Source organism: Eretmochelys imbricata, chromosome 16 (genome assembly GCF_965152235.1).
Source record: "Eretmochelys imbricata isolate rEreImb1 chromosome 16, rEreImb1.hap1, whole genome shotgun sequence".
NCBI classification, from domain to species: Eukaryota; Metazoa; Chordata; order Testudines; family Cheloniidae; genus Eretmochelys; species Eretmochelys imbricata.
The window spans coordinates 14,968,266-14,981,723 of record NC_135587.1 but is presented as its reverse complement, the minus strand read 5'-3'; the positions used below and the strand labels follow the sequence as shown (position 1 = coordinate 14,981,723).

At 42.5% G+C, this 13,458-nt stretch overlaps 1 protein-coding gene across 3 annotated transcripts in view; it reads right to left on the bottom strand.

Annotated features, from left to right (window-relative positions):
• The window catches only part of NUP188 (nucleoporin 188), a 46,449-nt gene extending 38,541 nt beyond the window's left edge, over positions 1 to 7,908 (bottom strand). For all 3 annotated transcript variants that reach the window (XM_077835701.1, XM_077835702.1, XM_077835703.1), the window contains exons 1-4: positions 7,847 to 7,908; positions 3,932 to 3,986; positions 3,223 to 3,296; positions 546 to 630 (exon numbers count right to left, since the gene is read on the bottom strand). In XM_077835701.1, the coding sequence (XP_077691827.1) occupies positions 546 to 630; positions 3,223 to 3,296; positions 3,932 to 3,986; positions 7,847 to 7,872 (240 nt within the window). In that variant the 5' untranslated portion in view covers positions 7,873 to 7,908. The remainder of the gene's footprint in view (positions 1 to 545; positions 631 to 3,222; positions 3,297 to 3,931; positions 3,987 to 7,846) is intronic.
• Between the last annotated feature and the right edge of the window lie 5,550 nt (positions 7,909 to 13,458).

Genomic DNA, 13,458 nt, shown 5'->3' with positions numbered 1-13,458 from the left:
AAACAACGATTTTCAAAGGGCAAGCGCTAAGCACTTCCTGAAAAACAGCTTTTTAGGTAGTCACAATTTAGGCACCAAATAGTAAGGAACCCAAACGTCACTAGTCACTTTGGAAAATTTTAGCTTACTGTCTCAGTTCTTGCTTATAACTTAGTTTAGAATAATCAGGATTGAAAATAGCCTTAAATTCACTTCTACTGAACATTAAAACAGCTTATTAAACTTAACTGAGCTTCAGAATGTAATACTCTTATTATTTTAGTTAAATACCTGTGAGAAATATGACTTGATCTGACAAACTCTCACTGCACAAAGAAGTATGTGTCTAGCTGGGAATCGGAGAAGAAAAACTGCAGGCAAAAGCCTCAGCATAGAGAAAGTAACTCTTTATCCAGGTAGCAGGAGATAAATTAGAAAAGATTACATTTCAGTTATCTTTTTCGGAGATAAGATACACCACGTCAACAACAGAAAGCACAAACCCAGTCTCTGGCTGCATTCTAAGTGTGAGGGCAGGAATTAAGCTGCCTAGGACCTCTGCTCACCAAAAACTTGCTGATCCTCAGGCCCAGTTCCTTCAGTGGAGCAGCCACATCTTTATCAGCTTTTACTTTTTCAGCTGAAATTGCACTAAAGAAAGAAAGAAAAACCTTTTAGTCATGAAAATGCATTAAAGTCACAAAGAGGCAAAACAAAAAGGCTTAATTCCAAAATCCCTGGCTTTTGTCAGTTTAAAATTAGACTTTTCAGTGATTGTTCTGGCTCTTCTATATTTAATATAACCTCAGTGCAGGACTTGTTTGGCACAGTTCACTTCATGTACAATGCAAGGTACGGTTAGACCTTAGTCCATCCTATGCTTTGCTACACATTGGGCTACCCACATTTGCCATCCTTGCCTGTCAACTGCCCTTCTCTCCAAATCTTCCCATTTCATGTTGAGGTACTTGATGTGGTCCAGAACTATTCATGTCCATGTTATTTGCCATCTTCCTCTCTTTATTCTTGAGTTTTCTGGCTTCCATTCAAGGGTGGTATTTGGTAAGCGTTCATTTTTCATTTTCAGCACACTTCCCAGCCACTGATGTCTTCTTCTGTAGATTATTTGTGAGAGGGTGACTTGTCCAGTAATTTTTCTCACTTCTTCATTCATCTTCCTATCTCTATATGTTATTCCCAATATTCTTCTCAGACATATGTGATGAAATGCATCCAGCTTTTGCTTATCTTTCTTGCTAAATTGCCATATCTCACTGCTATATGTTGTGATGGCGATAACAATTGCTTTGTTCAGTTTTGTGTTGAGGGAGATGTTTATTAGTTGCCAGATGTTTTTGAGTCTTCCAAATGCAGTGTTTGCCTTCCCGATTCTTCTTCAAATTTCCTCAGAACTAGGATCATCTTGGCTGATGGTACTTCTAAGATACGTAAAATTGTTCACCTTCTCCAGTTTCTCTTCTTCACTTCTGATTTCTGTCCCTGTAGTCCCCATAAACATGACTTTACATTTTTTTGCATTGTATCTCAAACCTATCTTCTCCATTACTAAAAAAAAGCATTGCAGAAGCTGAAAAACAACAAGGCATCTGGGTTGGATGGCATTCATCCTGAAATGCTTAAATATGGAGGTGAAGACGTGGAATCAGTCATCTGTTCACTGTGCAACAAAATATGGACAGGGGAGAAAGTACTGGAAGAATGGACCCTTGTAGCATTCATGCAAGGTTCATGCACTTGGCAACATTCAGGGCACACCTGGAGTGTTGTGTAGGAGCAGTGCACACACGGCTCCTCTCAAGGGCATGAACCTTGGAATCTCGCCCAGATGACATGAACCGTGGGAAGCCTCCCAGGACTGGGCTCAAGGCCCGAGAGCAAGGAATGCGGTAGACAGAAATTGGTAAATAAGAATATTAAACAAAGCCAGTGTATTCCTTTTATCTGTTGGAGTATGTAATGCACGGGGGGAGAGAAAGAATAAAAGAGAGGGTGGAAAGCTGACAGGAGCGCAGCCCGTTGGCAGACCAGCCTGCTTGCTTGCTTAAAGCTTTGTGCTGTCTTGTATTTGAACCGCAACAGACCCTCAGTATGCTAATCAAGTTACCAAAGAAAAGTGATCCAAATAATTGTTCAAATTGGAGGAGAGTAACACTTTTATCTGTCACAGGAAAAGTATTAGCAGCAGTCCTCCTGAACAGAATGAAAGGAAAGATGGATATCATCCTACGTGAACAACAATCTGGACTTAGACAAGGGAGATCATGCACAGATTCTATTTTCACCCTGAGATGGATTATTGAGAACACAACTGAATTCCAAGGCAGTCTTGCCATCAATTTTGTGGACTTTCAAAAGGCATTCAATAGTGTAAACAGAGAAACTATGTGGAAAATTGTGGAACAATATGGAATTCCAACAAAATTAATCAACATTATGAAGGCATTCTACGCCACGTCAAAATGCTGAATTAAAATGGAAAATAGATTGAGTAAGCCATTCGGTATCAAGACAGGTATAAGGCAGGGGTGCATCCTGTCTTCATTTTTGTTTATGCTAGTCATCGACTGTGGATTAAAACAATGCGACAGTTGTACACCTGGCCTAAAATGGAACAATACAACGCTATTTGATCTAGACTTTCCTGACGACATCGCTCTTATCAATGAAGATGCCAACGGACTACAAAAAAGCACAAACCAAGGTACGGTTACAGCTATAATAAACATAGATAGATAATCATTCTCACTCTTTCAATGTGAGAATCTGGATCTCATTTTGAGAAGACTAAGTATCAAGAGGAGTGATTCCTCTGCATTGAATCTTCATCTTTAGATAACCTATAGAGGCTCTGATGCTATAGAGGCACAGTAGATTCTGGTACATGATTACTGTAACTCAGCAAGAGGCTGGGATGAACAGGTATCTAACATAGGCTGGGAGAAGACAAGAACTTGAGTTATTTCTACACATGGTATTTTCATGCCAAAATAATATTAACTGCACTGAAGCACCCCTTCTAAATTTCTCCTCTCCATGTGAATAGTGAACCCCCTGCAACCTGGCAGTAATTGGCATATGAAGGGGGTAGAATATATTTTTGCTGCATCACTGGGAAATATTCAGCACGTTCTTCTACTAAGCAGTGCCTGTTTATCTAAGGCACCTATCACAGTAGTATCTAGGCGCCTATTATCAGATGCTAGCATCAACCAATTACTGTACCTGGGAGGTTTGTAGTATAAAAGCCCCTCTAGCAGCCTCTGCCAATGTTTGTTCAATTCTGCTGCAATCTGAGCCTAGAAGAGAATAAAACAACACCGAATGGACAAATCTCCTTATTCTGCCCAATATCAGATTTGTTCAATTTAAACTAAGCAATGAAATTCCAACACCACACACAGAACAGGACAGCAACAACACAAGACCAGCATGAAGAACATCTGTGATTCAGACTCTGATTCAAAGTGTAGATTTGTATGAGAAAGAACAGCTTGCTGCTTTGCCTAACTGTGGGAAGGAGAGGGGAAGGAGGAGACAGCAGGCTCGGCTCAGAAATGGATTTGGATTTCCAACCTCTGGGAACATTCTTGAAATCATGGACTCCATCCCAGGGAGTACGGAAACAGGCTACTCCACTCATGAATACCCCGAGCCAGCCAATCTGGAAAGCAGCACTTGTGTCCACCCCAGAAAGGGAACCACCTTTGCACATATACCATTCCAGTGCTGCAGCAGCTAACGAGAGAATAAACAAGGAGTGGAAGCAGAGGAACAAAAAACTCACAGTAAGAATATTTTGGGGGGGAAGAGGGGGCTGAGCAGCAAAACATGATTCACTAGCATTCTGCCATTTACGCACAGCACAGAAGGGTTATCAGGCCACACGTCTGTTCAGTAACAAGTAAAGCTGCCTAGCAAGACCTCTACTTACAGGTTCCCTCAAAGCCGATCTGCCCAGCAGAATGGTCCAGAGTTCTCTGCTGCTCCTGTAAATAAAGAGAAAAAACACAAAGTTCTCACTCTAATTTAAACATCACTCAAGGCTGATGTTCAGCCTATAAGCTTTTAAACTTGGTTTTCACTTAGAGCAGATAAAGTGGTAAGAGATAATGAGTAAACCTAAACCAAAGGGAAAGCACATTTATATCAGCTACTGTAATTGGTTCAATCCAGTTTTGCTACTTGGATGCCTACGGTTAGTATAAGGAAACCAAACTAAGCATGTAGAGATCTTTCATTCAGTTTTGCTCACTGCTGTTCACAGCTTCCTCCTTGGGTGGAACAATATCAAAGCAAGGAGAGAAATTCCATCAGTTTCCCAAAAGGCACAAACTTTGCCAGAACTACTCAGCATAGTTTAGCTAAACTAAGCCTCTTGTTTGTATCTGTGTCCCACTCACTCACTAAGAACACAGAAGTAAAAGCAATCAGTCTGTGTTAGGAAGTATTTCAGATCAAATCCTTATCCTACCAGATCTCAGAAAGGAAGGTGCAACTCTGCAAAATGTCATGAACAAAATCTATCTATTTAAAACAGCTGTGCAAACAGCAACCTCCAAAATACCGATTTCTGGAGTTTAAGGAATTGATGTTCTGGTGGCAATGTAATCCAAGTCAGGAGTTAAACTAAACAATAAAGACTGCTATGCAATGTCTGTCTACAGATGAACAGACAGGTTATGTGAAATATGCTCATCTGACAGTTTCTCAGATTACCATCTAGAGAACCTAATCAGCAGATGAGCTCCCAAGATATTTAGAACAACAGAGAACGAAAGTGGCAGCTCTGAAGTCATCTACACCTCCAGAGAAAGTACCAAAAGCCACCAGAGGCATTATTTTGTAAGACTTAAAGAATGAAATATTTGCAGACTGATTTGCTGCCATTCAAAATAGACCTGGGAAGTTAGAGTCCTATTTTGAGTAAATTAAGGCAATGTCTACATGAACATTTACTGCATGGCAAGCTGGGGTGTTAATCTACAGCTCTCCAACATGCTGTGCACTAACTGTCTGTGTGGACCCTTCTGCTGAGTACTAAAAGTTCTCTACTGCACATTGACATACTGCTGTCAAATCACAATACATCAATGTGCATAAGGGAACTTTTTGTGCACAGCAACACAATCCACACAGATAGTTCAAGCGTGGCACACTGGAGCACTACAGATTTATACACCAGCTTGTTGTGCAGTAAGTGTTCATACAGACATGCCCTAAATCTGGAATTGCACTATAATCCATTGCTAAAGAACATATCCTGATATGATTAAGCAACAAAATATGGGTGCAATCCCTCTGTTCTATGCAGAGAACTAAATGATCATAGAGTTCTCCCAAGAAAGGAATCTTTGTAATGCAGAACATCAATATGGCTGAGCCAACTTCGTCTCATTTCCACTCCTGCCAAACCTCCTCTGTGATTAAAACAGGCCTCTGATTGGAGCCAGTTTACTTATTTAGATTCTATGCTTATTTGAAACACCGACTTTCTCTTACTATATATTTACATAGAGCAAAACGGTGGTTCTCTTCCAACTGGGGACTCGGCACTAGTATAATCCAAACACCACAACAAAAATCTTACTTGGAGTCAGGCTTTCTTTCCATCGACTTTGGAAGTGTTACAGTACTCATTTCCAGCAAGACTCAAAAGCATTTCCAAAAACAATGAGGACACCTTCTGTGCAAAGTGGCCCATGAGGCATCTTATTCAGAGCAAAAAATCCTATGTATATTTCATAGACTTATGGTAATGTAGTGTTCATTTAAAAGGGCAAATCAGTTCCCAGAATATCACACTCATAAAACTATCCCTGTGATGTAAAAATCTGATCTCTGGCCTCAAGCTTTTGTAAACTTCTGTAAGTTAAAGCTCTAAGAACAGACTATACTGCATCACATTTTGCAAAGCAAAGTGAATAACGTAATTTTTTGTGTCTGTCATGCACACAGGAATGTTGTGCATAGACATACAACAACTCAACCAACGTGTCCCCTTCTAGAGATGTACAACTTTGATGTAAACAGAGATTTCAAATTGGCAGCAAAACCCCTTTAAACAGTAGTTCTATTTTTGTTAAATCGCACTTAGCCTTTTAAAAAAGACCAGAGAACAAAAGAAACACAAAGCTTATGCTCAAATAAATTTGTTTGTCTCTAAGGTGCAACAAGTACTCCTTTTCTTTTTGCGAATACAGACTAACCCAGCTGCTACTTTGAAACCTGTCACAAAAAAAATGTTAATTCACCGCTAATCCCTGTGCCACCTTCCCAAATAGTTCCTGTCACTTCTAAAGAACATATTACCTTTCCAAACATTTAAATTAGGAGGAACGAGGCAGATCTACACTTCAACAGCATCATTAATCACTGAAGTGTTTGCTCTCCTGTCCAGCTCACATCATAGTTGGATTGTAGTTTACTTGGGATTTTCATGTTAGATGTTTACAAAAACTTGGTGATTGATACCATCAGGCTCTCCCATACTCCATTCAGACAACTTAATCTTGAGCCTCCAGGCCAGGTTCTCTTATGCCACCACTTCCACCTTCCATTCAGCTGTACATGCTCTAACTCACCAGACTAGGATTCAAGACTAAGATTTAGGGGAGCCCAAGATCCAGAGAATAAGTGTCCACTGCCAAATGGGAGGTCTTGCTGGTATGGTTGGGATATTAAGGGTCTAATAAATTGCTGCAGTGGCCCCAAGAGATCGGGAACCACTTGTTTTATTACAGAGAGGAGGAAGGCGGAGAGGATTGCTTGACAACTGATATTCAACTTGGCCATGATCAGTTGTGGTAAAATGCTGAAATAAATTTGATGTTATTTTAGTCAAAATAGATCGTTTCTTGGGGCTCTACAATGACACCCCATCAATTCCCCTTCACACACTCACTAAGCAGGAAAAGGTCTCAAACAGGGATGTGTTCATTATATCCTGATGGGACAAATAAAAACCAAATGGAAGTAGGTTATACCCTAAGTACACCTGGGGTCTATAGTCCTCCTCAGCCCCCATACAGCCCCAAGAGCTCCTCATGGAATAAGTTCACAACGTGCATATAGATTTCATGACCGCAGGGAGAACCCTCTCTTTTGATATTTGCAAACAGGACCAGAGGAAGTCATTAGGTTAGCTCATCTAGGCAGGTGAGAAACAGAGCAGGGATTTCCACTAGCAGAGCAGCCCTGCGTGCAGGTCTCATAAGAGCCCAGTGGGACGGAGCAACAGGACCAACCACGCAGCAGGCTGGGAGAAGGGACTCTGGTGCCAGGACAGACTCCATCTTAGGGGGGCAGAGAGCAGAGTCTGTGCCAATCTGAGGGCACCAATGAGGCCATTCAATCAGCGACCCCAACTTCTTAGAAAGGGCCGGCAAATGACCCGATCCGCTGCCTGGGGCTTGTGTGCAGGGGCCCTGGGTGCGTTTGCAGCAGCGGGTGAGCTCTGCTCCAGGGCAGGATTCGCCCCAGGTGAGAGGCGGTCACTGGAGTGGGAGGGGACTCTCGGAAGAGATGAGAGCTCTGTGGAAGTGGCTGCTAGAGCGGGTAACGGGGAGAGGCCTCTCCTGAGAAGGGCAGCTTGGGGGAGCAGTTGAAAGGGGTCAGGATGGGGGGGAGGTCACGGGGAGGAGCCTCTCGGATGGGCTGGGGGTCACGGGGAAGAGCCTCTTTTGGGGGGGAAACATCAGACCGGTGCCCTGGGGAGGGAGCAGGACCTGCTCCTGCTCCCTCTCCCCCCAACCCCACCCCGGTTGCCGTTTAATTTCGAGCTCCCCGGCCCGGCCCCGGTGTGTGCGGGGAGTGGGCAGTTCCCTCAGTAGCACCCGCGTTCCCGTACCTCGCGCACAGCCCGCCGGCCGCCATCTTCGCTCCCCTCTCACGTGACCCGTTACCCGTCGCACCAGCCTGGTGCCTGCATCACGTGACGGGGACCCGCCCTTCCCTCGCCCCCAGGGTCCCCCATCATGTGACAGACACAGACAGCAAGATGGCGGCGTCCAGTGAGGTGAGTTAGTGAGGGAGCTGCCATAGACGGGTGGAGGGGCGGCGGGGTGTATGGTGACAACTCCAACAAGCGTCCCCTATAGGGGCCAAGGGAAATGTAGCGTGGGGGTGGTTATAGGGGGTCTTGCTGTACGCGAATGTGCAGAACCCGAGATGGCTGCTATAGAGTCGTATGGGTGCAAAGGCTCAGGGTAGTGTAGGGCTAGTGTGGAGCTAGATAGGGGCTAGGTGCGCTGCGGGGCTCCGTGGGGGGTGTGAGGGTAAGAGGAGTGCTCTGAGGGGGATCGTGTCCGCTACAGGGGCAGGTTGGGGGTGTTGTGTTATACATGGGGCCCCTGTGGGGTGTGAAGGTGAACAAGAGACGTATAGCGGGGAGGTGAGCCTGTTACGGTGCAAGCTCCTGAAGGGGTGGGGGTCGCTTTGTCTATCCTGCACCGGGTCTTTTCCCTGACCAGTAGTTTGCTACTCGCTTGGATTTTAATTCGGGTGAGCAGCTCGAGTTCAACCCCAAACTCCCCTGTAGGCTTGAACTCGGTCCGCTTACCCCAGCGAAAATCCGAGCTGCTGTGCCTTCGCTTACTATTTTAACCGGAGGTAGTTAGCGAACCTGAGTAAAGAACACCCCTCTTTTTGCGGGGAAGACATACCCCTATTGAAGCCCTATATAAACCAGTGAGAAAAGACACACTATGGACTTTCCAACAGATGGGAAAGCTGAGTCTTGGGAGCTCAGTGATTTAATATAGTGATACTTTGTTTTATACCAGGTGGCTGCACCTTCCAGGTGGAGTGGATTATTTTTTATGCCATTAGTCGCTTCATTCAACACATAAATACACTCCTGTTTTCCATAGTGTCTTCAGTATAGTGTCCCAAAATACCATTGTGGGAGTTGAATAACAAAGTAGAAAGTGGAGTAAGAAATTAAGTAGTATATCTAAGAATGAAATTATGTTTTTTATTTTAGCTGATGTGTGAAGTGAGATGAATATCAGAGATGGAGAGAGAGAAATTAAATCTGCTCTAGCTGTCAGGAACTGTAAAGAAGTCATGCAACTAAATGAAAGAAAAGGAGGCTTGTACTAACTGAAACAAATATAAAGAGGCAGGACCCATGAGGCAAATAGGGACAAGTCCATGGAGGGCTTTAAAACAAAAAGTAGATCCTGAAATGAACAAAGAGCATGTGAAGATGTTTGAATATGAGAATAACATGGTCTGTTCTGTATGTAAGCAAGTGGGACACTCCAGCCCCCCACCCCAGCATGCTGGAGTTTGAAGAGCTCATATTTGGAGAGATCATAGAGAGGGGAATGGTGACAGTTGAGACAAGAGGAGATAATGATAAAATAGCCCTCATTACACGTCTACAGGCGTGTAGTTTTCAAATTATGTTGTAGCTGCATTAAAATAGCAGACATATGTAAATTCATACTTGGGATATCAGCCTTCTCAAGGTGCTTACACCATCAGAACTGGTTACTTGCCCATTTGGGTGCGGTAGTTAGGTGTTGTTGCTGTAGGGGCTGGAGCTCAATGTCCATGTTGGCCAATAACTGTTCCTCTGCCTCTGGTTTGCATATAGGGTTTTCCCTGCCCTTTCCCACTGACAGGTCCTTGCCCTGTTTTCTATATCTAGAAACAGACTGCTCCAAGCCAGTATTGGCCCTGTGTGAGGGAGAATTGTCACAGATTACTTCTCCTAACCTCAATCAACTATATGAAATTAATTTTCCTCCCATTGTTTCAAAACTGAAAAATGATTTGTTGGATTGGGAAAAATACATTTAGTTTAGCTTGGCTGTATAGCAACAATAAAAATGTATTGGTTGCCAAAAATTAAATTCATATTTCAGCCAGTCAATATACATTCCAAAAACCTCTAGAGGAAACTCAAACAAGGATTATTAAATTTATAATACTAAGAACAAATAAAACTCTGCATAAACCCATTCTGAAAAAGGGGATTGTCGGTCATCGTCATCATCATCACCACTCCCATAACTGCATTGGTCGTTGGGGCACCATCACTGATGAGCAATCAACCAATTGTCTCCACCCATGATGACTGTGTGTCAGTGCTTGAGTCTCCGTAAAGTTCATTCCTGTCCACTCTTTTATGTTGTCAATCCATCTCTTCTTCTGTCTACCTCTTCTCTTCTCCTGTCCTGTCCCATGGAGGATGATCTTGGATAGGCCAGATGACCTTGTTACATGGCCATACCACTTCAGCTTGCGCTTCTTCACAGTTGTCAGGAGGTCTTCATATGACACAGCACGTTGGGTGATGATGTTGCGGACCTCTTCATTAGTGACGTGGTCAAAGTAGGAGATGCCCAGGATTTTACGGAAGTAAATCCATCTCTACTACCTGTATTTTCCGTTCAGGTTCTGCCATAAGGGTCCATGTCTTGTATGCATACAGAAAAATGGAGATGACCAGTGCATGCAGCAGTTTCAGTCTGGATTCCAGGGAGATGTTCTTGTTCCTCCAAATTGGCTTTAGCTTTGCCACTATTGCTGTTGTTTGCAAAGTTCTTGCCAGAATTTCTGCCTTTGATCTTTCATCAGTAATGATTGCCCCAAATACCAAAACTGTTTCCCTGTCTCCAGCTCTTGTCCACTGACAGTGATATGTGAGCTGATCCCATCATGTTTGTTTGGCATCAGCTTGGTTTTCTGTGCACTGATTTGCATGCCATATTTTGTGATGGTTTCATCTAATCGTTTCAAAAGGTTGGCAAGTTCATCGTAGCTATCTGCCAGGCCGTCAATGTCATCAGCAAACCGAAGTTTTGTGATTGTTCGCCCCCTAGTCCTGACTGTGCATACTTGATCTTCTAGGGTATCATTCATTATGTGCTCCAAGTAGATGTTGAACAGTGTGGGCGAAAGAAGGCAGCCTTGCTGGGCTCCAGCAGTGGTGCGAAACCACTCTCCTGTTGTGCCATTGATGAGAACTGCACTGTTGGCCTTGTCTTACAGTTGTTTAATGGTAATAAGAAGCTTATACTGTACTGTACATTGTACTTCTTTGTGGTTACCCAGAGAACTTCGTGCCATACTCTGTCAAATGCCTTCTTGAAGTCAACAAAGATGCGGTAGATGTCCTGCTGACGTAGTAAGTACTTCTCAAATAGAACACAAAGATTGAAGATCTGTTCTGTGGTGGTACTTCTAGCAGGAAAGCCAGCCTCTTCTTCAACGATGATATTCTTCACTTGTGGTTTTAATCTGTTCAATATGACTTTCAACATCACTTTGCTGAGATGGCTCATTAAGCTTATGGTCCAGTAATTCTGACAAAATTGCAGGTTGCCTTTCTTTGGCAGAGCGATGATTAATGACTGTGTCCATGTGGAAGGCCACTCACCGGTCTGCCAGTTCTTGTTGCAGATCTTGGTGAGTACATCTATTACTATTTCTCCTCTGAATTTCATCAGTTCAGCTGGGATGTTGTCAATACCTGTAGCCTTTTTGTTCTTGAGTGATTTCACAGCTGTCGCCACTTCTTCATGCAGTATTGGAAAGTCATCCTCCTCTGTTGAATCTGGGCAGTCTAGGACACTAGGATCTCCATTTGTCTGTTGGTTGTATAGATCAGAGCAGTAATTTGTCCACCTATTGATGATGTCCTTTTCTTCTGTAAGACTGTTCCCTTCTTTGTCTTGAATTGCGTTAGCTTTGGTCCATTTCCTTCGGCAGATCTCTTACAATCTGGAAGGATTCTTTGCTATTTTTATTATTGATACACTTTTCAATTTTAGGCCACCTTCATTCCTTCCTTGATATTTCTGCCAATCGCTCTGTATTTATCAGCTCCCTCGGTGCTGTTCTTGTCTCTCTTATGTTCCCTTCTAATGTCACACATTTGTAGTATTTCATTTGTGACCCAAGGTTTTGTCTTCTTACGGTGTTTTCCAAGGATGCCCATTCCTGCTTCATTCATTACAGCATTGAAATTGTTGGTCATTGATTATCAGTACCAAATGTAATAAAATATTATTGGATGGCTCAATTAAGATCACTTTCAGCCTGGTACCCTGGTGACACCCATAAATACTAGATGAAAATCAGATGGAAAAACAGGATTGTAAATTGTTTTTTTTTGTTACCTAAAAGATTTAAATGAACACAAAAGAAACAATCCAAATGTCATAATTACATCTCACATATAGAATTTGATACAGAAAAGAAGTAGCTCCTTTCCCCTCCCTGCTTAAACTCATCAGAAGCAATCTAGAGTTTCAACTGAGGATATCTAATCCAATGTATAATGTATGGGAGCTGACCCTTGGTCAGCTATTCCATAATGATAAAAATATGGAAATTAATACTATCAAAGAACTCAAGAGGAATATTAATATATCAGTTTGACTTATTTGCAGCCATTATAGCATATCCCATGCATGAAGCCCATTTTAGGAAACTCTTAAGGAGGGAGAAACATGAATTACAGGAAAAGGCTACTTTAAAGGGCCTGATCTCCACATGGTATAGCAAAATGTTACTGATGGATCTACAAGATAAGGCTACCTTTATGGAAAAATGGGAAAAGGATCTAAAAACAGATATTCCTTTGGAACAGTAGAAATAGAAAAGCAAAAACTTCAACTACTTTCCACTAAGGAAAACTATTACAAAATATTTTTTTCAATGGTACCTCACTCCATTTAAGCTCAAGAAAATACATATATATACACACATAAAAGCCAAATGCTGGAGAGAATGTGAAGGTGTAGGAACCTTTCTGCATAGATGGTGGGAATGCCCTAAAATAATGGTATTTTGGAGGAAAGTAGCATATAGAATTTGCAAAATAACTAAAGTTAGGCTACCCACAGAACCTATAGTGATTCTATTAGGTTACAGTCCAAAAAAGGCCATTGAGTCAGGAAAGGCCCTACTGAGAACACATTTGCTACTAGCAGCCAAATGCATGATAGCTAGTTCCTGAAAAAGGACAGATCTCCTAACACTAGTGACATGGAGAAATAAAGTACTGGAAATCCTTTCACTGCCAAAAAATGACAGACAGCCTTATATAAGTAGATTTTTATAATCTGTGGTTACCATGTTTGAAATCTGAACAGACTTAAACACAGAGAAAGATATTAGCCAAACACAAATGGGTCTTTTAAAGGTAACAACTGCAGGTTATGAATAAGATTTGTTAATGCTTGGATGAAAAATTCATGTATGTTAATAATGACAATAAAAAGTGTTGGGTTTTTTTAATAATGGCACAGATCTGTTCAGAAGAGACTGACTAGCTAAGGCTGTGAAATGGGCAGGGAAGGCTTCAAAGGGTTCCCTTTCAGCAACTGGGAAACAGGATCTGGAGAGGGAAAGAGGCTGAGGCAAAGTGTAGGGAGAGGATGAGCTGGATAGGAGCAAATGCCTCAGCTCAGAATTGTAATGATGCGTAAACCACTCCTTAAGCAT